Genomic DNA, 26,904 nt, shown 5'->3' on the forward strand with positions numbered 1-26,904 from the left:
GTTAATTGTTCTGACTGATAATAGCCCTTGTTCTGTGTCAGAAAGTAAATGTGAAATTTCTGTTGATGATTTTGTTGTTGTTGTTTTTTTCAGAGAAAATCCACCGGGATAGTGTTTTAAAGAACAGTGGTCACATCGATCTCCTCCTGTCTACACTGAAGGTATACAGTTCTTGTGTCACAAACAGGACTAACTTCAAACAGACGATTAACGTAGTGTCATAAGTGTTCGGTGGCACAGTAGTCTAGTGGTAGAACGCCGGGCTCGTGACCGAAGGGTTGGGCGTTCGAGTCACGGCACTGTGTTGTATCTTTGAACAAGATACTTTACTCCGCTTGTTCCAGTCTACTAAGCTGTAAATGAATATGTGGTTGGGCAGTGCTAGAATTGTTGAATGCTAGCTGTGAGCGCCTAAATGGCAGCACTGGCTGTATGCTCCCCAGGGGGTTGAGAAAGATATTGGCTGGTTAGTCAAGTTGAGGGTCAGTAAAGTAAGGGTCAGTCAAGTCAGGGGTCAGCCAAGTCAAGGTTCAGAGAAAGGTTGGTAAAGTGAACTTGACGAAGACAAAGAAAAAACTGATACTGTTTAGATTTAGTTAGTTTTTCAATGTAATCCCTCCAATAACTTCATTCTATGACAAATTTTCATAAACTTTATATAAAAGTCAAAAGTATGCAAATGCATCAGATGAGTTCATGTTCTAGGATTCCAAGGTCAAGGCCAAGGTCACCATTGTTATGTATACCAAGGTCAAGGCCAAGGTCACCATTGCTATTTATTAACCAAGGTCAAGTATGAAAATACCTCTGACATCTCTGTGTTTTATCAACTTGAAGCATGATACTACCTTGAATTTGTCCATAATTCAGGGTGTCAAGATCAAAGTGGTTGTAACTATTTATAGAACATTATCAAACACTGAAACTAATTTCACATGGTGGTGGCAGGGGCACTCATGTCTCACAGACATTGTCTAGTTATATTTTATTTTCTTGTTTTCAGAACTCCAGTGACCGTACCATAGTCCTAAATGTGTTACATTGCCTTGGCGAACTGATTGGGAAAACACGTAAGTTGTCACCAGGACCATGAACATGTTTCAGTGTCGTTACAGAAATCAATTTTAGGCTACCAGAAAAGGAGCAGAAAAAAACCCGGCTGAAATTTCTCAAAGCTCGTCATGTTCTTTACCAGTCAAAGTTTTGATATTTTATGTTGATTCTTGACTTCAGGGAAGTACTCTGATATTTATTCAAATTTGGAGCCGAACTCATTAAAGCCATATTCTGCATACAGACTGCATGAAACACTTTGTGCCTGCCTTTTATTGACGATGGATCAATACTTGTATGGAATTTGATGATTTATGTTTTGTGACTTCAGAGGTCGGGAGGAGGACTAGTGTCCTGGTCAACGCCAACACCACAAGTGTACTTCTGGGGGCCATCGTGAGGGAGTCGGAGGAACAGGCGACCTGTGATGACTTACTACTCTGTGCCCACCAGGTCCTCGCCAAGCTGGCGCAGAAAGGTACGGAAAGACCTTTTTATTATTTGATATAACATCATTGCTTACTGATTTCATTTATGCGAGGGGTTTCATCGAAACTGTAAATCAAGAAATTCATATGTTCCACAAAATCTTGTTACATGTATCAGTGTATCCGGTAATGGTTGAAGATGAAGGTACTCTAAGAAATGTACAATCAATATGTATAAATAACAATGATCGTAAATCGATAAATGCTTTCATACATGTCAACGACATGCAGTTTGAAGAAAATTTTAATATGTTTTAGATGCAAGATATGGCCGTCCTCTTGTCTCAGGATACCTGGTTGTGTATATTCTTTTGATTTTTTTACCTAAATCTCTTTTTATTCTGTTTTTTTTTTTTTTTACAGATCGAAAGATTGCCCTGAAAGCCAGACTGAATCGTGCCTTACCCATTACTCTGAGTTTAATAAAAAACAATTCGTGTAACTTCAAGTATCTACAGACCTACCTGCAGGTGTTCAAGTATTACACTAACAATAGTGAGTAATTTACTTTAAATCGAGATGAGGGGGCTCATAGACTCTCGCACATCTATGACCAAGTATTAAACAAAGCGTAGCTGAATCGAGTCATTTCGGTACATATATAACAACTATTGTACATATGCTTACAGCATAGCCGAATTGACATCGATTTTGTGGACAACTCTTACACATTTTACACCTTTGTGTGCATAAGCTTCACTGGTCATTTGTCTGATGAAGGTGACAGTGTATATACGTACTAGTCATCCAAACGTCACATAGAAAATTGTATTGGTTGTGTAAAAAGGACTTGTCATAATCCATACTTACCAACCTGAATCAAATGTTTAGAAATAGAGTAATTTTCTCGACATCTTTGCATTCCATGAGAAACGTAGATATCTATACAACTTTTCTGCTGTATACAGCCTTGAAAAGTCCTTTATCTGTCAAATTTATGTAATCTCCTTCATATTCCTACGTAGACAATTACAGATTACTGGCCTTTTTAGGGAGTTCGAATTTGAGAAATTTTTCTCAGTGATTTTGCTGAAAAGTATTTTTAAAGTTTTAAACAAATACTTTTATTAGTTGTATGGGATAAGCTTCCTGGATTTAATCACAATATCTAGAGTTCAAGTCCATGAAGCAGAGATGTATTGTGAAAAAGACAGTTGTAATTGCATCCTAGATATCCAGGGGTTACGCTCACTTACGCTCTCTGCACCCTGGAATATGTCACAGCAAAATTGAAGGCACAAAGACAGCTGTTTGATTGGTCTCCGGTATCAAAACCAGACCAATCGATAGGCTGATACCTGTCCTTTGAAGATTACAAAGGGGCGATACCCGACTACAAAGTCTGTAATTTTTTACCGCTACGCGACCGCGAGATTCTTTTGATGTACATCAAAGGATCAAACTAGTCTTCTTATCTCATCAACAATGCGGCACACACTGAGCCTTCAATTTTGCAATGACATATTCCAGGGGTGCAGAGAGCGTAAGTGAGTGTAACCCCTGGATATCGAGGATGTTGTAATTGTTGCTGTTACACTTAGCAACTGTAGATACTGATGAATTACATGTAATATATTTAAAAGCAACCCGGCCCTTCAGCCAATTTTTCAAGTGCTCTGGGCACTAATAACAGTTGAATATGGTTAATGGTTGTAAAAAGGAAAATAGCATCAAAGTCAGAAAAATACTGAATGCACATTGTAACTGTGATTTATGTTAAAGTTATATCACATGATTGATTGTAGATTTGTTGTAAAAACCATAATTGTTTTGATTTCTGATGTCACTGAGACAGTACAATAACTGCATTATTTATCTCTCACACAGGTGTGAATGCATCCTACCTCGGGAAACACAACGCCATTCCTCCTATGTTTCGTGTCATACAGCAATGTGGACGAAAACACATAACCATGCTAAAACTGGCCCTCGACATCCTAAACAACCTAACAAAGTCACGTAAGTTTACTGGCCCTCGACATCCTGAACAACCTAACAAAGTCACGTAAGTTTACTGACCCTCGACATCCTAAACAACCTAACAAAGTCACGTAAGTTTACTGGCCCTTGACAACTTTGATTTGATACTGTCAACACGGAAGTTCATGCACAGGGTAAATTTACTTGGCAACTCCTCCTGTTTTGGAGGGAGACTCCTGATTCCGACCCTTAGATTTAACATTGCCAATAGCAAATTTGCAACACTTTTCCTATATTCTAAGATCTAATGATTTCATCTGAAAGGACAACTCAAAAGATGGCATATTAAAGTGTAATTTTTCCCAATTTAGTATATACACACATTTAATTCTGAGCATGCAGAGTCTTCCCCATGGAAATTTCAAAAGTTTTGCAAGAATGAACCACAGTTTATGTTCCCTAATAGTTTTAAACACACGTGAAGTTAGCTTCTCAGAAAGTATTTGATTATCAGGGCTTGTAAAAATGGCAATATTATTATGTGAAATTTGCTATGAGTGAAATCGCAATAGTAAAGTTTATCCTAAATATCCATATATACAAGGTAAAACCGATTGTAAAATTTGAAAAGACTGCCATCAGAACCATTACAGTAAGTAAAATTAGCAAGGGACAATTTCTTTATTACCACAGGTAACAATGCGGCCCGTACGATAGGGGGAGATCATGTGCCACACCTCCTTGCGCTGTACCACGAGTGGCACATGTTAGATACCAAACACCGCCATGTGTCTGTCCGCAAGGGTATACTCAATATCATCAAAAATATAACAAATCTCAGTAAGTACTCTAGTAAGATATATACAACATTGTCAAAAATATTTTTAAAAATCTCAATAAGTATATGTAATTGGATACAGTGTAATTGTCAAAAATTGACGTATCTCAGTAAGTATACTCAGGGTACACTCAATATTAAATCTCAATATATACATTGATGGTTGTTATTATACCCCCGCAACGAAGTTATACTGGAATCACCCTGTCTGGATGTCTGTCGTCCGCAGTAACATGTCCAGAAAACTCCTCCTTAATTAACAACTGGATTCCATTGAAACTTTACATGAATGATCAGTATCTTATGTAGTTGTGCACCGGCATTTTAATTTGGGATTTCGACCCTTTTTGATGGAGTTATGCCCCTTTGTGCGAAATACTTGATACTTGTGGGAGACTATGGATTGCTTTGCAATGCTTTGCCTTAGTAAGCCTTTAACTTACAGTTCTGGTTTATATAGCACCCCTATTAGTTAGCCTTTGGCTTACAGTTCTAGTTAATACAGTAAAACCTTGTTGTACTGCCTAGAGATTTTTTGGCATTATAAAGGGGTTTGGTGAGAAATTGAGAAAAACATTCAAAGGAACTTTTACTACAAAGAGAAACAGGGACCTTGAAATTTGTTGGTGGTAAGCAAGGAAGACAGTTAAAACGGGGCATTATACATTATTCTCTATACATCATTACTCCTGTTTGTGTGCACAGAGTCGGGGAGGAAGGTGTTAGCTGATGCTAATGGTATACAGATCCTGTACGACAGTTCACAGGAGGTCATCGACTGTCGGGAGATGGAAAGTCTCATCCTGTTAGCCAGTGTCATCATGAGGAAGTGTTGTCCCCGTAACAAACTCCCTCTTAACAGCATAAAGTGTCCCGCGGCGTACGAACTCCCGGACAGTGATCTTTACCCGGAGTCTAGCAGGCAAGGTAAAGCATATTTCTATTCAGGGAAAACATGGAAATCCATGGGTGTCCTGCGGCCTAATAAACTGATGTAATCAGCATTCTGGTGAGTTCCTGTGGAATTCTGGTTATTTTTTATCGGATTCCGGTGATTTCCTGTAGAATTTTAGTCATTACATTGTAAAATTAGAACAACAATTTATTGAAAGGCCTACCATAAACCTGATAAATTCTACTTCTTTTCTGTTTTTTCAAACTCTTTTTCAGGCTAAAACTGTTGTTTTATTTAGCTCACCTGGTACAAAATGCCTGTGAGCTTATTGCTGCGGTATAGTGTTGTTTGTCTGTTGATGTCAATTTATGTCTTGAAAAAACATTTTTTCTTAATATCTAGTGTCATGATATTTGGTTTTGAATTTGCTGTGGTAAAGAACTATCATTTTTTTTTAAATAATTGTCTTGATTGATATTCAAGGTCACAGAGGTCATTAAATACCAATAAATAACAGTAGAACAATGCATTTGTTCATGATCCTTAGGCCTCCTGTTTTATTCTTATAACTCTTATATTTTTTTACTTGAGCAAGACTATTTCTGTTCTTTAGATTCCACATCAAATGTGTTCGGTTTCTCTGGGGAGTCGCAGGACAGCGACAACAGTTCACTTGAGGATGACGACGACATTGATAGTGACGACGAACGGTTCAAGACAGATCCTCCTGAGGAGGTGGGTACTAAAATGAAAAACAGTAAAATCTGGATAAAGTAGCCACCACTAATCCAGTTGTCACACTACAAACTCAGCCACCACTAATCCAGTTGTCACACTACGAATTCAGCCACCACTAATTCAGTTATCACACTACACCTTCAGCCACCACTAATTCAGTTATCACACTACAACTTCAGCCATCACTAATCGAGTTGTCGCACTACACATTCAGCCATCACTAATACAGTTGTCACACTACGAATCCAGCCACCACTAATCCAGTGGTCGCACTCCAAATTCAGCCAGCACTAATCCAGTTGTCCCACTACAAACCCAGCCACCACTAATCCAATTATCACACTACAAATTCAGCAATCACTAATCGAGATGTCTCACTACAAATTCAGCCACCCCTATTCCAGTTGTCGCACTACAAATTCAGCCATCACTAATCCAGTTGTCACACTACAAATTCAGGCACCACTAATCCAGTTGTCACACTACAAATCAGCCACCACTAATCCAGTTGTCGCACTACAAATTCAGCCATCACTAATCCAGTTGTTGCACTACAAATTCAGCCACCACTTGGTGTTATCTCTTCAGGGACTTCATTTCTTAACAGATTTTGATCAAAATTGATGTATATGATAAGTATGACAAGGTCACTGTAACATAAATACACTTCATAGAATTTGGTCAACCATATCAATGTAATCACTCCAGCAGTTCCATGATTTTATCAGATGTGTATTAACTTTATACGTAACAACGGTCATGTATGGGGGGAACACCTCAGATATTTCATATTTAAGGATGTCAAGGTTACATTGACTAATTTGCATAGGTGTGAGGGCATTCGTGTCTACAGACTTTTTCAGGAAAAAATCAATAACCATCTCAAAATGCAGCTTTATTTTCACAAGATTGGAGTTGGCTAGATTATCAAGGTTCACACAGCTTTAACATTCAAACAACCACGCCCAGGACAAGTCGAGTTTACTGGTGTTTCATGTATGGATGGATACTTTATGGATTCTGGTTGGATGGTGGTTTCTGGACATGATTTGTCCAGTGGATTACGAGAATATTTGTCCATAGGTTACATGGTTAGACATTGAATGAGGACATGCTAGACAAATTTACAGCAGGGACATTTATTCTTCAAATAAAATAGCCCCTGATGGTTGTGATTGTGTTGACAGGTGGAGGAGGACCAAGGTGGGGCACCGGAACCTTTCAAACGCACCGCTGAAGATCTCAGAATGTATGACACCTTCTTCCCAGAGTTGTTTGAAATTGAGGTGAGATAACAAAATCTATAAATAGATACTACACTTAAGAACTTTTCAATGGTTCCTAATTTTTACGGATTTGCTGAATTGGTGGTTTTTTTTTCCGATCTATTGTTCAGGATTTTCAGGCGTAGTGATAGTGGCCACAGCACAAAGCATTATCGTAAAGATGGATAAGTTTGCTATGTTTTTCAGGGACAAATAATTTCTGGAAAATAGTGAAACTTAAAACCCTGCGAAAAACACTATCTTTACAGTAGTAATATGCTGGAAAACTTCCTGCAAAATGTGTAACCTCAGAGTTTATGTGTAAGCTAGAATATGTAAGTGTGTTTAACTTGATACCCAACTATTACAGGTAGATGATGAGGAAGATGAGTTGCCACCTCCGAACTCTATCTACATTCCTACAGGAACGTACGAGGCGTACCCCCAAATGCCAACAATGGGAGAACGTGAACTGTCGTGTCCGGCAGGAATGTATCGCAGGGCCAGTACAATGAGCTACACGAGTTCAAAGAGTAGTGGCTACAGTTCGTTACACTGTGATGTTAGCGAGTACCCAGAAAACTACCCTATGGAGAGATGTGACTCTGCCACAGCGATTAACCTTAAAACAGGAACGAGTGTTTTTTCACTTGATTTGCCTCAGCCACTGCAGCCAAGCAAAAGTGCCTTGAAGAAACCGTCGATGGTGCTAAAATCTAATACAACATTGTCCAGCAATAAGAAATCAAAAGGTTCTAAAAAATCTCAAAAAGACAAAAAATCAACTAAAAAAGTGAGTTCTTCCAGTCTAGGTAGTTCTATGGCATCATCAACTATCCGTGAAACGGTAGAACTGGAATCCGAGTTTGTGAACGCACTGAGCATAACGCCAGCCCCTGTACGGGGGTCGATAGAAAATATTGACCGTGTCCTGATGACCTCCAGTAGCGAGGAGGAAGATCTTGAAGGATGTCTTCATGACACGGTTGTTTTCCAGGAAATGTCTAGAGAGACTAAAAGTGTGTACAGATTTGAAAAGTTAGCGTATCCCGATCTTACAGGGGCGAAAAGTTTACAGACAAACGAAGCGCTGTATCACCGCAAGTTTGGTGTCCAAAGGTATGGTACAATCACTTAGTCATAGAGATTTTCAAACATAATCTTCCTCTTCATTCACTTACCAGTGGTCAAATTAACCCTGCTTTTGTATCAAAATCAGCAAAAAATGCAGAAGGGACCCGAAATTGTGAACAGATTTCTTGCATCTTCCTTTGTGTTAAAATACTGTATACTGGGAAATTTTCGATGTGGATTAATTTTGTACCTTTTTTCTCTCCACAATAAGTGCAAATTTATCTTGACATCAAATATTAATACTCATCATAATATATATAGTTACTACATGTGAAGGGCGAGAGGACTAGGGGCGTTAAGAGTCATTTCTGGCCTCATCAGGGATTTAGAGTTAGTTGTTATATTCGTAATCAGGAGTAAATGAAATATGCAAATATGAAATTTCAAATTAATTTGACAACTGGTTTAGGAGATATGGCATTACAAAGAGAGACATAAACCTGCATTTTCATGATAAAATACGTGAATATCGTCTGTTTGCCATTTTGAAGGAATTTAATTAAACACTCTTTAAATTTTGAAAGCCTCCGCATGCAACAAACAAATAAATATTTGACATGCTTTAACAAAGTATTTTTTGTTTGTCACATGCGGAGGCTTTCATTTCTGCATGCTAACTGTCCAAAAACTTAATATTTTGGCTATTTCTGCATAGCAACGCAATTTTGTTGCTATGGTAGAGCATCTATACATGCACATTGGAAAAACCCTTCACCAAGAAAGATGGCCCGAATTAACCAATATAATGTTTAGAGCAGAGATTGGTAAATAAATTCATTTTGAAATTTTTACTTTTTATGAGGCCAAAAATGACCCATAACGCTCCAAGTCCTTTGCACTGGGGAAATACTGGTTTTACCCGTAAATGGCAAAAGTTTCTCGGTATACATTGTTGTTTTAATAGGTACCCTACTTTGAAATGGCTAGCATTATCTTTGTTTTACTTAACATTTGTATTTTAACTCGGGCCAAGGCGTTCAGCATGATTTTCAAAAGCTTAAAGAAAATTTTGAATGTTTCCTCAATTTATAGCTTACTTTCCTCCTTTGGTGGCAGAAATTTATTCCACAAAAAGTCACTGCCTGTGTAATTTACAGCCACCTTAACCCAACTTTTTTTGTTTCAAGCTAAAACGGCACTGTTGTCAGACAGCTGCATTACTGAGACATTTACAGAAAAAATGCAAGTCCATCCTCTTAAATACTGGCTCGATTAAAAGGATTACTGGGGGCTGGATTGAAGAGACTGTGGAAAGTTCTTGTTGCTCTTTGATTTATTCAAGGAATAGTTGTACAGTACTATGTATTTTTTACTCTACTGGATTGGACAATTTCAGGGCCAAGGTGTTCGAGGACATAGATCGAATGATTCACCCGGAGAATGTCATAGACAGGGAGGTGTTTGACCTGGACGCTGTAATTAAAAGGACGGGGTCAACCTATACAATCCCCAACCACAACCTTATCAACAGAGACCCTATGAGGTAACCTCAGGCTTTAGTTGTCTCAAATTATTTTTCACAAATTTCGTAAATGTCCTTTATGTTTAAATTTATATCGTTTCTTATACACATGTACAATATTTGATATAGCGCCCTATCTAGCTAGAATAAGCCACTCTAAAGCGCTTTACAGTACATAGATATACAATTTATACAATCAATACAATTAGCACATTCATTAATCAATACAATTTTGAGGAATTCTCAGGAGCTGCCTTATCAGGCGCTAACTACTAGTCCTATGCCACCTGGCTAATATCTCCCTATGTATGTGTGCTGGAGATGTATTGTGTTCTGCTTGTAGTGGGACTGTGCTTCCAACGGTATCATTTATAGTGCCACCTCACTTGACTGCTACAGCACAGATAACGCAACATCCACCCCAGACCATGTTATACTACACCTGGGTTGTTGAAGTTGTGTGGGCAGGAGAAAAACACTTTCTCGGAATATTCCATGCGTACTACAACTTCAGGGATTGAACCCACGGCCGACTGCCCTTTTATATACTAAACTTTGTCTGTAGCATAATATTCTTGTCAGTTCACCTACATTTACCAGACTTCCTGTACTTATGTAGGTTAAGAATGTTGTATATCTTGTTCCCACTGGATACAAAGTCATAATAATAGGTCGTCTCAAAGTGGTTCACAAATTTTTATCCGTGGTTATAGGGCCGTTGCAACCAGCCAATATCTTTCTCAACTCCCTGGGGAGCATATAGCCGGTGCTGCCATTTTGGCGCTCACAGCTAGCATTTCACAATTTTAGCACTGCTGGGTGCCCGGCCACGTACTCATTTACAGCTGAGTAGACTGGAACAAGCGGAGTAAATTATCTTGCTCAAAGATACAACACAGTGCCGTGCCGTGACTCGATCCCGCAACCCTTCGTTCACGAACTTGGCATCCTACCACTAGTGTACCATACCTCCCAAGTCATGACTGTTGTTTGCCTTGCATACCAAAGTTGCCCACAGGATAACTTCCTTGCTGTTTCACCTACATTCACCTAACATATAATAACAAGCTGTTGTTGGATTTCCAGAATAGGCAGCCAGCTTGACGTGACTGGAGCCAATTCTCTACGCTTTAATTCTCAGTTTGAGAGTGGAAATCTGCGCAAGGCTATTTGGGTAAATATGAGATAATCATGTGATGAAACATCTGTGAATTAAATGATCAGTTATTAGTTCAAACTTTCGTGGTGTTACTGGGTCAGAATTTGTGGTTTGATTTCATGCTGTTTACTACCTTGTGTATTTTATCATGCTTTTATACAACGACTTCAAAGTTAAAGGGGGTAAAATGGAACCAAGTTTTCCACACAGTTTTATCTCTGCTACTCCTACAGATCAGCTGTCAAATTATTTTACTTTTTGAAATTCCTGTTTGCTGTGCAGCACTTTCTTCTTGAAACACCATTAAAGTTCATAGTCCTGATAGAAAAATAACAAATTTTCTGGGTTTACTTTTTGCCTCTTTTAAAATTTGTCCTGACAAAAAGCTATGTCCAGATTTTTCTGCTTAATATTTGTGTCACCCTGGTAAAATACTAGCCGCTTCCTACCGACTCAGCTAGGGAAATTTCTCTTTAGCTCATCCGGTGTAGAGTGTAAGACAAGTAAGCCAGAGGTCCCCCGGGTTTAACTCCTAGCGGAGGCATTGAAAAAATAATTACCTCTGTTACGTTTGAAAATTGATGTCCATGCAATGACAGTAGGATTTCAGTCCGGTATTAATGGTTTAGCTTTGTTTTTTTCTGGACTCCACTTTGTAAACTTTGTTTTGATAGTGACCATCAGTCAATTCATTCATGAGATTTACCAGCCAAGTTGAGGCTTCCAGCTGACACGATTGTTTAAGACCTCATCCTGGTTAGTTGCATGCTTTCCATCCTTTAAATGTGACAAACGGTTGGACCACAGTTGTTCGTTTATAAAATAATGTCTGACCTAGTAATCTGATGCTGCTTTCAGGCGAGCCTTGACAAAGCCTTAATTGCGAGGCCTACATAAACATTTGCAGGTTCGTCAGGATTTATACCCGAAAATGTTACATTTTAAAGCGGATGTACCGGTTGTTCTGCATAAACGAACAGGCCCCAAGGTTTTACTTCTTTTGAGGAATTAAACTGAGCTGAACATTTCAATCTACCCATCTCTCATTTATGGGGGAGGGGGACGATATCTGTTGTAGTTAGAATGAAATTTAGTTTTTTTCTTAACTCCTCAATGATGTACAAGCAGTATTTCAAAGGAATAATTGATAATTCAAAATCACTGAAATTGTCTGGTCATTCCGTTGTATTTTATTTTATAAAATAAATCTTTTAATCACAAGCAGCATCAATTTATATCTGTCAGGTAATAAGTCTGTTGCCCTTGGGATAGGAAGTTAAAACAGTTGAAAAACATAACGTAGTGTAATGAGAGATCTGATTTTAATTAGATTGGTCATAAACATTAATTATGTAACCCCCCCCCCGACACTGCTTAATTTAGTGGGAAAATAACAGGATAACTATGTCATTTCAGAATTACCACAGTTTACGGAGTTATCAATGCATGCAATCTTGTGTACTTAAAAAATGTGTCATCGATTCAGAACATAAGCAATGGAGATAAACTGTAGAGTTTTTGACGAAAATCTCATAAAAAACTCAGTGCTGCTGTTTTGATGTAAAATGCAAAATTATACTTGAAATTCTGGTGTCATTAATCTCAATGTCATTTGCTACTGTTTGAAATTATGTTCCACAATATCTAAATTGGTATAGAAAAGAAAATAATGACAAAAAATAGCAACAATGTACTATTTTTGTCAATTATAGATGTAAGGGAAATGCTGCAGAATTATAATCAATTACATGTAACATGTACAAATGTATATCCAGCAATCAGCCAATGCCTGGTAATAAGCCCACCCATAGCTATTGTAGTTCAGTAGAAATGCCAACAGATGCTATTCAAAAATTGGAATGTCTTTTAATAAGCCAAACCATATACTTTGAGTCTGAAATAATGTGTTGGCCCTCAGGGCATATTTCAAGATAAATACTATAGATGTTTTGTGATCGCAACAGATTGACCTCAGTCTTGAGATTGTATATGCTGTAACTTATACCAATTGAATTGAGTTTGTTACAGAATATCATGACTCTTTGACAGGAATATATTTGTTCCAGTCATCAATAAATTATATATTGTGGTGTCATTGTGCGCTCTATCTTGTGACATAATCACCTGTTACTAGACTTTTTGACAGCAGTGATCTGATTTCCCTGAGTTTGTGTTACAGGTTCGGGAGTTTGAGTACGACCTCATCCTCAACCCTGATGTCAACACCAACCACCATCACCAATGGTTCTACTTCGAGGTCAGCAATATGGTGGCGGACATACCCTATAGGTTCAATATCGTCAACTGTGAAAAACTCAACAGCCAGTTCAACTTCGGTAAGTCTCCCACACTAGGGAACATGGGTAGCTTTTAAGAATCTTTTCAGATAAATATTTGCTGTGTTTCTTTAAAGAACCCCAGAAACAAACAGAAAGATCAGTCATGTCTTTTTCCAGGTTACAGTCATTATACATTTGAAGTATCTTTTAATTAATTATTTTTTCTCAACATTGATAGGTTTCCAGCAAATTTAAGCTACACTAACATTCTTCAATGGTCATATTCTGTCAAAATATTTTCTTCATCTGGCAAGCACCTAATAACAGTGATCACTTTCAGCGATATGAGAATGTGATGGTGAATTTATTGCTATCTTTCTGAAAGGATAAATCACGATAGGGTATCATCACAGGTAACTTTTTAAGACTTGAAAGCGCGAACATGATAGTGAGGGAGCCATGTTTGTGTCTCTCCCTCACGTATATTTTCTCAGCCCGTCTTCCTTGCTAACTTGCATTTAGTCAAGTAGGGAATAGATGATATCAGCACTAACGTGACACCTTGATTAATTAGTTTCTCATTTTTCGTGACATAGGTATGAGGCCAGTAATGTTCTCCGTGTCTGAAGCCCTGGACGGCAAACCCTGCTGGTCGCGAGTTGGATCAGACATCTGTTACTATAGAAACCATTTCACACGGAGTGCCCACGCAACAGGGGGAGTCAAGGGAAAGACGTACTACACAACAACCTTCACAGTCAAGTTCAAACACAACAAAGATGTGTGTTACCTTGCCTATCACTACCCCTACACCTACACAACTCTACAGGGAGGTTTGTTACCTTGTCTATCACTACCGCTACAACTACACAACTCTACAGGTAGGTTTGTTACCTGGTCTATCACTACCCCTACACCTACACAACTATACAGGTAGGTTTGTTACATTGTCTATCACCTCCCCTACACCTACACAACTCTACAGCTAGGTTTGTTACATTGTCTATCACTCCCCCTACCCCTCCACACCTCTACAGGTAGGTTTGTTACATTGCCTATCACTACACCTACACCTACACAACTCTACAGGTAGGTTTGTTACATTGTCTGTCACTACCCCTACACCTACACAACTCTACAGATAGGTTTGTTACATTGTCTATCACTCCCCCTACACCTACACAACTCTACAGGTAGGTTTGTTACCTTGCCTATCACTACCCCTCCACCTACACAACTCTACAGGTAGGTTTGTTACCTTGCCTATCACTCCCCCTACACCTACACAACTCTACAGATAGGTTTGTTACATTGTCTATCACTCCCCCTACCCCTCCACACCTCTACAGGTAGGTTTGTTACCTTGTCTAACACTACCCCTACACCTACACAACTCTACAGGGAGGTTTGTTACCTTGTCTATCACTACACCTACACAACTCTACAGGTAGGGTTGTTACCTTGTCTATCACTACCCCTATACCTACACAACTCTACAGGTAGGTTTGTTACATTGTCTATCACCTCCCCTACACCTATACAACTCTACAGGTAGGTTTGTTACCTTGTCTATCACTACCCCTACACCTACACAACTCTACAGGTAGGTTTGTTACCTTGTCTATCACTACCCCTACACCTACACAACTCTACAGGTAGGTTTGTTACCTTGTCTATCACTACCCCTACACCTACACAACTCTACAGGTAGGTTTGTTACCTTGTCTATCACTACCCCTACACCTACACAACTCTACAGGTAGGTTTGTTACCTTGTCTATCACTACCCCTACACCTACACAACTCTACAGGTAGGTTTGTTACCTTGTCTATCACTACCCCTACACCTACACAACTCTACAGGTAGGTTTGTTACCTTGTCTATCACTACCCCTACACCTACACAACTCTACAGGTAGGTTTGTTACCTTGTCTATCACTACCCCTACACCTACACAACTCTACAGGTAGGTTTGTTACCTTGTCTATCACTACCCCTACACCTACACAACTCTACAGGTAGGTTTGTTACCTTGTCTATCACTACCCCTACACCTACACAACTCTACAGGTAGGTTTGTTACCTTGTCTATCACTACCCCTACACCTACACAACTCTACAGGTAGGTTTGTTACCTTGTCTATCACTACCCCTACACCTACACAACTCTACAGGTAGGTTTGTTACCTTGTCTATCACTACCCCTACACCTACACAACTCTACAGGTAGGTTTGTTACCTTGTCTATCACTACCCCTACACCTACACAACTCTACAGGTAGGTTTGTTACCTTGTCTATCACTACCCCTACACCTACACAACTCTACAGGTAGGTTTGTTACCTTGTCTATCACTACCCCTACACCTACACAACTCTACAGGTAGGTTTGTTACCTTGTCTATCACTACCCCTACACCTACACAACTCTACAGGTAGGTTTGTTACCTTGTCTATCACTACCCCTACACCTACACAACTCTACAGGTAGGTTTGTTACCTTGTCTATCACTACCCCTACACCTACACAACTCTACAGGTAGGTTTGTTACCTTGTCTATCACTACCCCTACACCTACACAACTCTACAGGTAGGTTTGTTACCTTGTCTATCACTACCCCTACACCTACACAACTCTACAGGTAGGTTTGTTACCTTGTCTATCACTACCCCTACACCTACACAACTCTACAGGTAGGTTTGTTACCTTGTCTATCACTACCCCTACACCTACACAACTCTACAGGTAGGTTTGTTACCTTGTCTATCACTACCCCTACACCTACACAACTCTACAGGTAGGTTTGTTACCTTGTCTATCACTACCCCTACACCTACACAACTCTACAGGTAGGTTTGTTACCTTGTCTATCACTACCCCTACACCTACACAACTCTACAGGTAGGTTTGTTACCTTGTCTATCACTACCCCTACACCTACACAACTCTACAGGTAGGTTTGTTACCTTGTCTATCACTACCCCTACACCTACACAACTCTACAGGTAGGTTTGTTACCTTGTCTATCACTACCCCTACACCTACACAACTCTACAGGTAGGTTTGTTACCTTGTCTATCACTACCCCTACACCTACACAACTCTACAGGTAGGTTTGTTACCTTGTCTATCACTACCCCTACACCTACACAACTCTACAGGTAGGTTTGTTACCTTGTCTATCACTACCCCTACACCTACACAACTCTACAGGTAGGTTTGTTACCTTGTCTATCACTACCCCTACACCTACACAACTCTACAGGTAGGTTTGTTACCTTGTCTATCACTACCCCTACACCTACACAACTCTACAGGTAGGTTTGTTACCTTGTCTATCACTACCCCTACACCTACACAACTCTACAGGTAGGTTTGTTACCTTGTCTATCACTACCCCTACACCTACACAACTCTACAGGTAGGTTTGTTACCTTGTCTATCACTACCCCTACACCTACACAACTCTACAAGTAGGTTTGTTACCTAGTATAAAAAAAGTTCTCAGATTCTCTACCTAAACATGTAACAGACTGAATATTGCTCCAATTTCAAAAGTCATTTGATGTTATTTTGATAACATTTCTCTTCACATTTATGTGATAGCTGTCAAGAAAACAAATATATGTGCTTGGAATTTTTATACTGACAAAAGTGCAGGATAATCTTAAGAAATTTTAATTAATAATTGTTTGTATAATTTGGGAAATTTGAAAAATTCATTTAGATTTCAAGCAGTTTTGATACCAAGAAAAACGGTTGGCAAAAAGAACTTTCTAAACATTGAAACTTTCTTTAAGAAATGTGAGGGGGCAGATTAATTGAATGTGTTGACTTACAGTTATGAGATAACATTCTGTTTCAATAGGAAATCCAGGAATAAAGTGACATAACTGAGTTTTTTGTTTTTAGACTCACCTGAGTATTTGGGAGAGGATGATTGACAATAGGACCATCTTCTTCAGGAAACAGGACCTATGTCAGACAATGACCGGTAACAATGTGCCAGTACTGACCATTACGGCCCAGCCGAAGACCTACAGCCGTGACCATGTGGAGGAGCTTAGTGAGTAGTGGTACTCTGGCCCTTCTTTAACACATTCACCCCTGAAATTTCATAATGCACTATTCCATCCTTTGAATTGGAAGAGTTCAAATGTGTCTTCAGGGATGAATGAGTTAAAATCGAAAAGTTGGAATTTCAACTTGGCTCTGGAAACACTACAAATTAATTTGTTGATATTTGGCCGTGTTGATTTTTTCTTCAAATTGAAAGTGCTTTTTCAGTTGTGAAGTCATGATACCTGTTAATCCCTGTAGCTAGAATTTGGGTTGCCTCTTTTAAAAGCCTCATATAATAGCATCTTCCTGTGTCTATTACACACTCCCGTTAATAGGGCATATCATTTTCACCATTTTGAAGAAATGTTTCCTTAAGTTTTCATTTCCATTTTTCAGAATCAAGACCATACATCTTCATATCAGGAAGAGTCCATCCAGGAGAAAGTAACGCGAGCTGGGTCATGAAAGGTAAGATAAAGTGTTTGTTTCCAGGTCACTGTGACCTATATTTTCTCCATCACTAATGTTGGTTGCACTTTACATTTAGTGAGAAATTTTACAAACATTTTTATGCCCTCGTAATTTAAGGGGAACGCGTATTCTGTTACCTTTGTCCATCGTGTAACGATTCACTGTCACATCTCTATAAACTTCATTTCTTAACGGATTTCATCAAAGTTTGTACTAACGTCAAGTATGAAAATACCTTGGAGGAGGTTGTAGTTTAGGGTCCCAAGTTCAAGGTCACTTGCTATTTATGGGTAAACTAGATCAATGGATCAAAGTTGCTGTTAATATTTATAGAAAATTGTCAAACAATGAAACTAATTTGACAAGCATTTTCTGGTCAAGACTTTTCGAAAATTTGAATTTGACCATACAAAAATCTGAATTGTTGTGTCATGCCATGTGGACATCTTCTAAAATTGTGCAAAACCAAGCTGCATCTGGAGATGAAAATTTAAAGATAGTTTAGGGAGACATTTTCTGTGCTAGATAACTCACACTTCATCATACAAAGCGCAGGCTTTATGAGACAAGCATGAATATTATTGCATTACAGATGGAAGGTTAAAGTCCCTGTTACATACTATCAATAGGTCTTTTAGTTTTCACATGTTATGTTGAGTTTCCTTTGGCCTAGAGGTCAAGTGTACACTTAGTTTAAATAGGTCACAAAGCTATTTGAGTTTATTTTGACTAAGAGTACTCACAGCAGTTTTGTACAGAAAGGTAGAGATTGAATTTAATTTGTGATTTTGTTACAGGAACCATTGACTACCTGTTGAGTAAGAAGCCATCTGCTCAGCTACTCAGAGAGACCTATATCTTCAAGGTGGTCCCGATGTTAAACCCAGATGGTGTTATCAACGGAAAGTAAGTAGTCTGAAAACAGTTGGGGCTTTTTCTGAATGATTTTAGAAAAGGCCCCTGATGTTGATTTGGAAAAATCATTGATGTGTTAGCTTAGTATGTTAACCAACATGTAACACTGGTTTACCCCAGTAACACTGGTTTACCCCAGCAACACTGGTTTACCCCAGTAACACTTTATTCATATTTACAGAGTCAGTTCTTTAGCCTTCTTAAAATTTCATCTGAAATAACAAAACTTTGTTTATCCAATATTATTTCATTGTAGAAATTAGATGCTGCTTTGTCATATGAATAAAAGATGAAGAATATAAATTTGATTTTTTTGGGGGGGAAAATTGCACTGTTTTCCATTGGGAATGGGACAAATTTTTGCCTTTAAATTGCCATGAAAAAATAGTGCAGACAGTACAGATGATGCTACCAACAGAAAGTAATTTGGGTCTGAAACCAGTACAGCTTTACAGTAAATTATGTTTACAGGGGACTTATGTAGTTAATTATCTACAGAAAATGGCGTTTATAATGAACACTAGGAAGTCAGTGGTTTACATACTACTTGTCATTTAAACATTCCAGTCACAGATGTTCTGTAGCAGCAGAGGACCTGAACCGGCGTTGGGACAACCCCTGTCCCCGACTACACCCGACCATCTACCACACCAAGGGCATGCTCCAATACATGCAGATGATCAGCAAGATTCCTTTGGTAAGAAACCAGATTTCCTCTGTAAAAACAAAATTCTCTCCATAAATACAATGTTCCCTCCCTAAGAAACAAACTTTCATGTGTAAGAAACAAGAATCTCACCATAAAAAAACAATGTTCCTTATATGAAAACAAGATTCCCTTTGTAAGAAAAGAAATTCATGCTATCAAAATACAAAAACCTTTGTGAAAATAAGCAGGATTTCCTCCACAAAAGTGAGATTTCCTCCATAAAAAAACAAAATTGACTTCATTAAAAACAAGATTCTGTCTGTAAGAAACAAGATTGTCTTCATACGTAACATTTTTCCTCAGATCTATACAGTTGTGTTAAATGGCATTAAACTTTGGAAGACCATTTTCATATTGATACCATCCATTGATCATGTTTTGTTAAGGTTGTTTTCTGTGTTGTTGATGTTTGATCTGGTCTTTCAGGTTTATTGTGACTACCATGGACATTCTCGGAGGAAGAACATCTTCCTGTATGGCTGTAGTCCAAGTATGTCCTGGATCCCCAACGACACACAAAACCCGGCCGTGACGGGCAACAGAGGGGAGGACAACAGCTTCAAGGTATGGAGCTCACCATTACTATAAATGTGGTGTTTCGCCAGGTTCTTATCATCATAATTTTCGCAGTACCAATTTTTTGGCAAAAATTACATCCTGCAAAATAGCTAATTGATCCATCTTACACTAGCACTGTGTGTCATGGCCACCAGTCCTCAAATCTAGAAATAAATAGATCCCTCAAAATTGAACATTTGAGCAAAAACGCAAAAAGAAGGGAGTGCGAAAAAAGTCTTTCACAGTGTTGTCAAGTCGGTTGACTGGATTCTTTGTGCGACGGTTTGAATACTTTCATAAGGTAAAAGTACTACACAGCAAATGTATAAACTCCAACGAATGTTTATATTTACTACTACAATGCAACAGAGGGAAAACTCTTTATCATTGATGAAAAAAAACCTGAAATATGATGTGTGTAGATTTGCTAATATACATAAATGGAAATTTCATAAATTATGATACAGATAGTTATAATACGGGTATTTTGTTTAGATGCTACCTCACAATAAACAAAAAATGGATATAAATAAGAATATATAGTGCCAATGTGTTGTTTGAGGTCTATCAATGGGTAAAATAGTGGAGGGCTTTGCATCGAGTATCGCTATAGAAGGGAATGCAGGGGGATTGGTATCAAATATATAAATATAAGCTAGTCGAGGGGTTCCAATCACAACACAGCTCAGGCAAAAAACCAACACAAACTGGTGACATCTGAACTGTGTCGTGACTGGATTCCTCTACATATAGAAAAGTAGAGATTGAACAAGAAAAAAACATGAGATATATGAATGGCTTTGCTGACAAACATGTATTTCAGCTGCATGATTATGATGCAATAAATGTTTGATATCTGTAATGTTTAGACGTTACCACGGATACTACACCTGACTTCGCCAGTGTTCTCCTGGCAGAACTGCAGCTTTGTTGTGGAGAAGGCCAAGGAGACGACGGCGCGGATGGTGGTCTGGCGTCAGATTGGCGTGATCAGGTCCTATACCATGGAGAGTTCCTACTGCGGGATTGATAAGGAGGGAAAGTACAAGGTGGGTCAATAATAGATGTCAGAATACTGTCTTATTACCATATAAACCTTCTTTACAAAAGAGTTGCACATAAAAAAAATCACTGATATACCTTTAATGGGTAGTAGTTTGGATTAAGTCAATGAACTAATGATGCATTTTGAAAGGTACACAATAATTGATGACACATTTGGAAAGTACACAAGAATTGGTGACACTTTTGCAAAGTACACAAGAACACCACAATTATTCTAAATTATTACATGATGTAGTGGTCAAGATTTCAAAGGGAGAAAATCAAAGGTATAAAGTTTAAAGTAGCTTATACCCTTAATCTAGAAAGTTCTAAAGTAAATCATTGATATATGTAAGAAAGTAGCCATATGTTCAGATGCAGAAAAAAAAGCTGAAAACTCTATGACCAGGTACACTGAAAACAAGATGTCCAAAGTGCCTGTATGTGTGTGACTTTGTATATAATAGAAAGCTCTAAAGAAGTAATACATGACAACTTAACTTGAAACTATTTTTTGGAAACACAACAGGTATTTGAAAAGACATTTTATAATATGTAAAAGTGTTTCATCCATTAAATAATTTCTCTGACAGGATCAGCATATCTCCACCGCTATGATGGAGGACATGGGACAGAAGTTCTGTGAGGCTCTGCTGAGGATACGCTCAAAGTACGGAAGTTACGACGGGGTGGCATCTCTTCCGAGCTCCAGCACCTCACAGCTAGATATGGGAGCGAGTGGAGGAGCTCGAGCTAGAGGGTAAGTCACTGAGGTACCAGTGTAGGAGTTTGAGCTAGAGGGTAAGTTACTGAGGTACCAGTGTAGGAGTTTGAGCTAGAGGGTAAGTTACTGAGGTACCAGTGTAGGAGTTTGAGCTAGAGGGTAAGTTACTGAGGTACCAGTGTAGGAGTTTGAGCTAGAGGGTAAGTTACTGAGGTACCAGTGTAGGAGTTTGAGCTAGAGGGTAAGTTACTGAGGTACCAGTGTAGGAGTTTGAGCTAGAGGGTAAGTTACTGAGGTACCAGTGTAGGAGTTTGAGCTAGAGGGTAAGTTACTGAGGTACCAGTGTAGGAGTTTGAGCTAGAGGGTAAGTTACTGAGGTACCAGTGTAGGAGTTTGAGCTAGAGGGTAAGTTACTGAGGTACCAGTGTAGGAGTTTGAGCTAGAGGGTAAGTTACTGAGGTACCAGTGTAGGAGTTTGAGCTAGAGGGTAAGTTACTGAGGTACCAGTGTAGGAGTTTGAGCTAGAGGGTAAGTTACTGAGGTACCAGTGTAGGAGTTTGAGCTAGAGGGTAAGTTACTGAGGTACCAGTGTAGGAGTTTGAGCTAGAGGGTAAGTTACTGAGGTACCAGTGTAGGAGTTTGAGCTAGAGGGTAAGTTACTGAGGTACCAGTGTAGGAGTTTGAGCTAGAGGGTAAGTTACTGAGGTACCAGTGTAGGAGTTTGAGCTAGAGGGTAAGTTACTGAGGTACCAGTGTAGGAGTTTGAGCTAGAGGGTAAGTTACTGAGGTACCAGTGTAGGAGTTTGAGCTAGAGGGTAAGTTACTGAGGTACCAGTGTAGGAGTTTGAGCTAGAGGGTAAGTTACTGAGGTACCAGTGTAGGAGTTTGAACTAGAGGGTAAGTTACTGAGGTACCAGTGTAGGAGTTTGAGATATGGACCAAGTTTTATTAAATAGCATTGCTGGAGTTTAACCTTGAAGATTTTGAGATGCCAGTTCATGAGGTTGAGCTAAAGGGATAGTTTCTGTGGTCCAACAGGGAGTTTGAGCTAAGTGGTTAGTGTTAAAAGTTTTTGGATTTAAGTTTTTGAGCTGCTAATTCAGGCACTTGAGCTAGGAGGTAGTGTATTTGATGCAGAGTGTCATTTGAGTAGGTATCTTCTTGAGCGAACAAATAGTTTTCTTATACAGTATCTTGCATGCTTAATTATTTTGCCTTGCATGCTTAATTATTGCACATTTTGGTCCCTAACTGTTGATCTCAAGTAAATTAAAAGCTAGACAAGACTAACTTACCAATTTTGTTGTTAATTCTAGGGAAGATCTTGGAGACAGTATTGGAGACGATGATAATTTCGGAGGTGGAGACGGTGACATTGACGACATGAATGAGGAGTCCTCGCTGGAAGATGACATTTCACAGGATGAAGATGACAACGTGTACGATGAGGATCCTAGTTGAGATGACAACATGTACGATGAGGATCCTAGTTGAGATGACAACATGTACGATGAGGATCCTAGTTGAGATGACAACATGTACGATGAGGATCCTAGTTGAGATGACAACATGTACGATGAGGATCCTAGTTGAGATGACAACATGTACGATGAGGATCCTAGTTGAGATGACAACATGTACGATGAGGATCCTAGTTGAGATGACAACATGTACGATGAGGATCCTAGTTGAGATGACAACATGTACGATGAGGATCCTAGTTGAGATGACAACGTGAACACGATGAAGACTCTAGTTGTGATCGACAGATGATCATAAGTTGTCTATGTGTATAACAGGACGTTGAATCAGACAAGCATTGATGGCCTTTTGTGACTGATGTTGGCAGCATGAATGTTGTGTACCGTATTTGCCATATTTAGCATCCCTTCCCCTTTTAATACCCCCTCCCCTTAGTGAGTGATTTTACTGGAGAGTTTTATTCTCCAAGTATATTTACATCTTCTCCAAAATCAACTACCTAGACTATGAAGAAACAGTATAATTTACTTTAAAGTTTTTATTCTCACAGGGTTCTAACCTTCTGAAATTTTCACAGTAGTGCAACTGTTTTTCCACGAAAATCCACACTTACCTTAAAATTGGGCATGACCACTAAACATGAAATCCAAGGAAATAATAGATCTCACAAAATTGACCTTTTAGGAATTAATCAGCAAAAATTACAGGCTGCAAAAATAAGGCCTCTTAGAGTTTACTGGAATATTTCACCTTTTAGTTAACTGGGTGGTAAATATGAAAAATATGGTACAAACAGAATTACACTCAGTCTGGCATTATTCAGTTTTGACATCAAAACATTTTAACATTTATGTATTTAATTGATGAATGTCAATAATAGACAGGGCCAGTTGTAGCATTCCAGGTTTGAGATGAATGCAACATGTTGAAAGGAAATGTTTCCTTTCTGAGAAATATTATAAATAAAATTTATTTTGTATATATGAATAGCTGTCTGTATGCTGGGCATTTTACTGAGAAGTTTTGAAAACCAATATAACCAGAATATCAAAATGCATTTATTAAAGCCATTTTTTATTGATCTCCAAATAGTTATGATTTTAATTCTAAGCCATTTATCATCATTCATTTTTTTCAGTTAAGGCATTGTTAAGTACATATGATTTATATAAAATCTGTACTTTTTACATACTTTTAGTTCAATGTATAGAGATTTTCTTTTCTCATTCCTTGATATATTTTTTCTCCTTTTTTATCTTTCTTTCAACTTACGGTGGCTCACCGCAGCAATTGTTGATGTTTCGATTTGCTTCAAAGTGTTATATTTATCCTAGATTTGTCCCAATATTATGGTGTGCAAAAAGCGTTTAAAATGGCACTTATTATCAAATCTACCATTTCAACATTATTTTCATATGTTTTGTCCACTTAGATACTGAATTGTAATTTTCTAATACATATGGTGCAAACAGACCATACTCACCATGATCATTTTATACAAACATCCCACATTATGGTATTTTTGCTGGATTTTCATTCCATAAAAAAATCATGCAAAATTTGTTTTAGCTGTTCATGGGACAATTGATCTAGTCACTGTGTAGTTAGGCTACTGGTCTTCCATTCAATTAAGACGGCCAGGGTTCCATTCCCGGTGCTAGCGGTCAACATTCAGAGATATGTATCTCCTTCCAAACAGGAGTTCTTCAGGGCTTACTTAGAATAGTACGGTAATTAGATATAGCACTGGAAGTTTTAGGTCGCGTTAGAATAGTACGGTAATTAGATATAGTACTGGAAGTTTTAGGTCGCGTTAGAATAGTACAGTAATTAGATATAGCACTGGAAGTTTTAGGTCGCGTTTCGAATGCAAAAGACGCTCTATAGATTGCTGTAAGAGTAACTTACGGCTGGTACCGAAGACACTTACTGCAGAAGCGACTAAAAATAGATTGAATGGAAACATCATAATGAGACTTTATTAAGGATCCATGCCCCGCTGCTGACAAAATACTTAAAAATTCCGCTTTAGTTTTCCATACATACAATAACCCCCCCTTTTATTTTCGTTTTCAGTATAACTGAATTGCGACTGGGTGAGGGTACTTCTGTTGACCAGGTACCTGAGTTTGTTAGCGTGACAGTATAAGGATCAGTGGTCCGATACGTAGTGACGATTTTTCCGTAGTGGTACAAGCATCCTTAAGACATTGATGTGACCTTGTTATACTGTACACAGTTGTGATTTTACACACTGTTATTTTTGCATCAGTGTCAAATACAAAGTGTTGAATTTGCAGTTTCAAGATTGTTGAATATATAGCATTTCTTTACTGGATATGTTTGCTGTTGTGTTTGGAATTTGCCCATATACAGTAAAAATAGCAATGTCATTAAAATTACACTGTATATACATCTTTAAAAAGAAAGATTTTAATGACCAGTAAATTTTTTTTGGTAAATATCTTTGTAAATATGATACATTTTAAAAAAAATGTGATAACCAGAAGTTCAGATTTGCTGTAGTGGTTTCAAAGGAATGCAGAATTTCAATTCCACAAGTCCATCTTGCCCCCAATCCAATTGCAATGTTAACTCATTCGCATACCCCTGAAGACACTTTTGAACTCTTCCAGTTCAAAGGTTGGAACAGTTCATTATGAAATTTCAGGGGTGAATGAGTTAAAGTTTCATTCCTGAGCTTTCATGAGTTTTGTATTCTAGGTTTACAAATTGGTCTAATTAATAAAAATCTGTATACCTGTAACATTTTGAGAAAGTTTGAAAGGTAATTCATTAAAACTATCAAATTAAGTTTCAAACTTCAACACATCAAAATTTATCCTCCGTCCAGGGGTTATTTTGGAAAATCGCTTTGTGTTCTATAGATACTACTGCTTTGCTATTTCGTATTTTAACTTGGCCTATGTGTTTGTACATCTGTACAGTATGTGTTTGCTTACTTGGTCCTGGTGCTTGCTTAGTCGTATATTTTCATTGCCAGTCCCGTTCTGTGATATGTAAAAAGATAGGATTTTACTGGTGCGGACTTGTTATTTAAATTTTATCTTGTAATTCTACTGTTGCCTATCCCTCTGTCACTGCGTGGCCTTATAGAGCTTATTGTGGGGTCTAAAAGTATTTTCTGTCGCAACAAAATTTATATATATTTCTTATATTTTGATTTTTAAGGATCTGAGTGTGTGTGTGTGTTGACTTGAACACTATATAAAAGTTATTGTTTGTATGTACACATGTATATAGTAAGCCTATGAAAATGCGTTTTTGAAGGTACCGGGTACGTCTCAACCAGGTACTAAATCCTAAAGAATTTTGTTTTACTGTTTATAACTTCGTTAAATTTTTTATAATGCTTTTAACAGAGCTCCAAATTGGGGTCTAAATTACCGTTTTTGTCTGAACCCTATTTTAGTATTTTTCTGATTTCTGCTATATAATGGCTCTGAGTGTAAGTTTTGATTGAAACATTATATAAGTTTTGATTATATGTATATAATAAGTCTATGGAGCTATGTGTAAGTATATGTCAACCAGGTACTAGAGAATTTTTATTTAAAGTGTGTTTCAGAGCATAACAAAAATTTAACAGAACTCAAAATTGGGTATAAAATAAAAGCAGTCTTTTGTCTTGAACCATATTTGAACATTTCTTTTAGATATATCTCAACCAGACACTGAAGAATTT

The 26,904-nt window shown here is 38.2% G+C and overlaps 1 protein-coding gene across 1 annotated transcript in view; it reads left to right on the top strand.

Annotated features, from left to right (window-relative positions):
• Nucleotides 1-25,146, top strand: part of LOC110447942 (cytosolic carboxypeptidase 1-like) — a 38,931-nt gene extending 13,785 nt beyond the window's left edge. The window contains exons 4-25 of the mRNA XM_021493935.1: nucleotides 94-161; nucleotides 1,004-1,070; nucleotides 1,385-1,531; nucleotides 1,905-2,036; nucleotides 3,369-3,500; nucleotides 4,155-4,301; nucleotides 5,005-5,226; nucleotides 5,808-5,929; nucleotides 7,120-7,218; nucleotides 7,568-8,316; nucleotides 9,668-9,814; nucleotides 10,880-10,967; nucleotides 13,132-13,288; nucleotides 13,828-14,060; nucleotides 17,146-17,299; nucleotides 17,692-17,763; nucleotides 18,564-18,672; nucleotides 19,249-19,378; nucleotides 19,817-19,954; nucleotides 20,818-20,997; nucleotides 21,586-21,752; nucleotides 23,033-25,146. Of these exons, the coding sequence (XP_021349610.1) occupies nucleotides 94-161; nucleotides 1,004-1,070; nucleotides 1,385-1,531; nucleotides 1,905-2,036; nucleotides 3,369-3,500; nucleotides 4,155-4,301; nucleotides 5,005-5,226; nucleotides 5,808-5,929; nucleotides 7,120-7,218; nucleotides 7,568-8,316; nucleotides 9,668-9,814; nucleotides 10,880-10,967; nucleotides 13,132-13,288; nucleotides 13,828-14,060; nucleotides 17,146-17,299; nucleotides 17,692-17,763; nucleotides 18,564-18,672; nucleotides 19,249-19,378; nucleotides 19,817-19,954; nucleotides 20,818-20,997; nucleotides 21,586-21,752; nucleotides 23,033-23,177 (3,605 nt within the window). The 3' untranslated portion in view covers nucleotides 23,178-25,146. The remainder of the gene's footprint in view (nucleotides 1-93; nucleotides 162-1,003; nucleotides 1,071-1,384; nucleotides 1,532-1,904; nucleotides 2,037-3,368; nucleotides 3,501-4,154; nucleotides 4,302-5,004; nucleotides 5,227-5,807; nucleotides 5,930-7,119; nucleotides 7,219-7,567; nucleotides 8,317-9,667; nucleotides 9,815-10,879; nucleotides 10,968-13,131; nucleotides 13,289-13,827; nucleotides 14,061-17,145; nucleotides 17,300-17,691; nucleotides 17,764-18,563; nucleotides 18,673-19,248; nucleotides 19,379-19,816; nucleotides 19,955-20,817; nucleotides 20,998-21,585; nucleotides 21,753-23,032) is intronic.
• Nucleotides 25,147-26,904: the final 1,758 nt, after the last annotated feature.

This window comes from Mizuhopecten yessoensis, unplaced genomic scaffold (assembly GCF_002113885.1).
Source record: "Mizuhopecten yessoensis strain PY_sf001 unplaced genomic scaffold, ASM211388v2 scaffold3689, whole genome shotgun sequence".
NCBI lineage: Eukaryota > Metazoa > Mollusca > Bivalvia > Pectinida > Pectinidae > Mizuhopecten > Mizuhopecten yessoensis.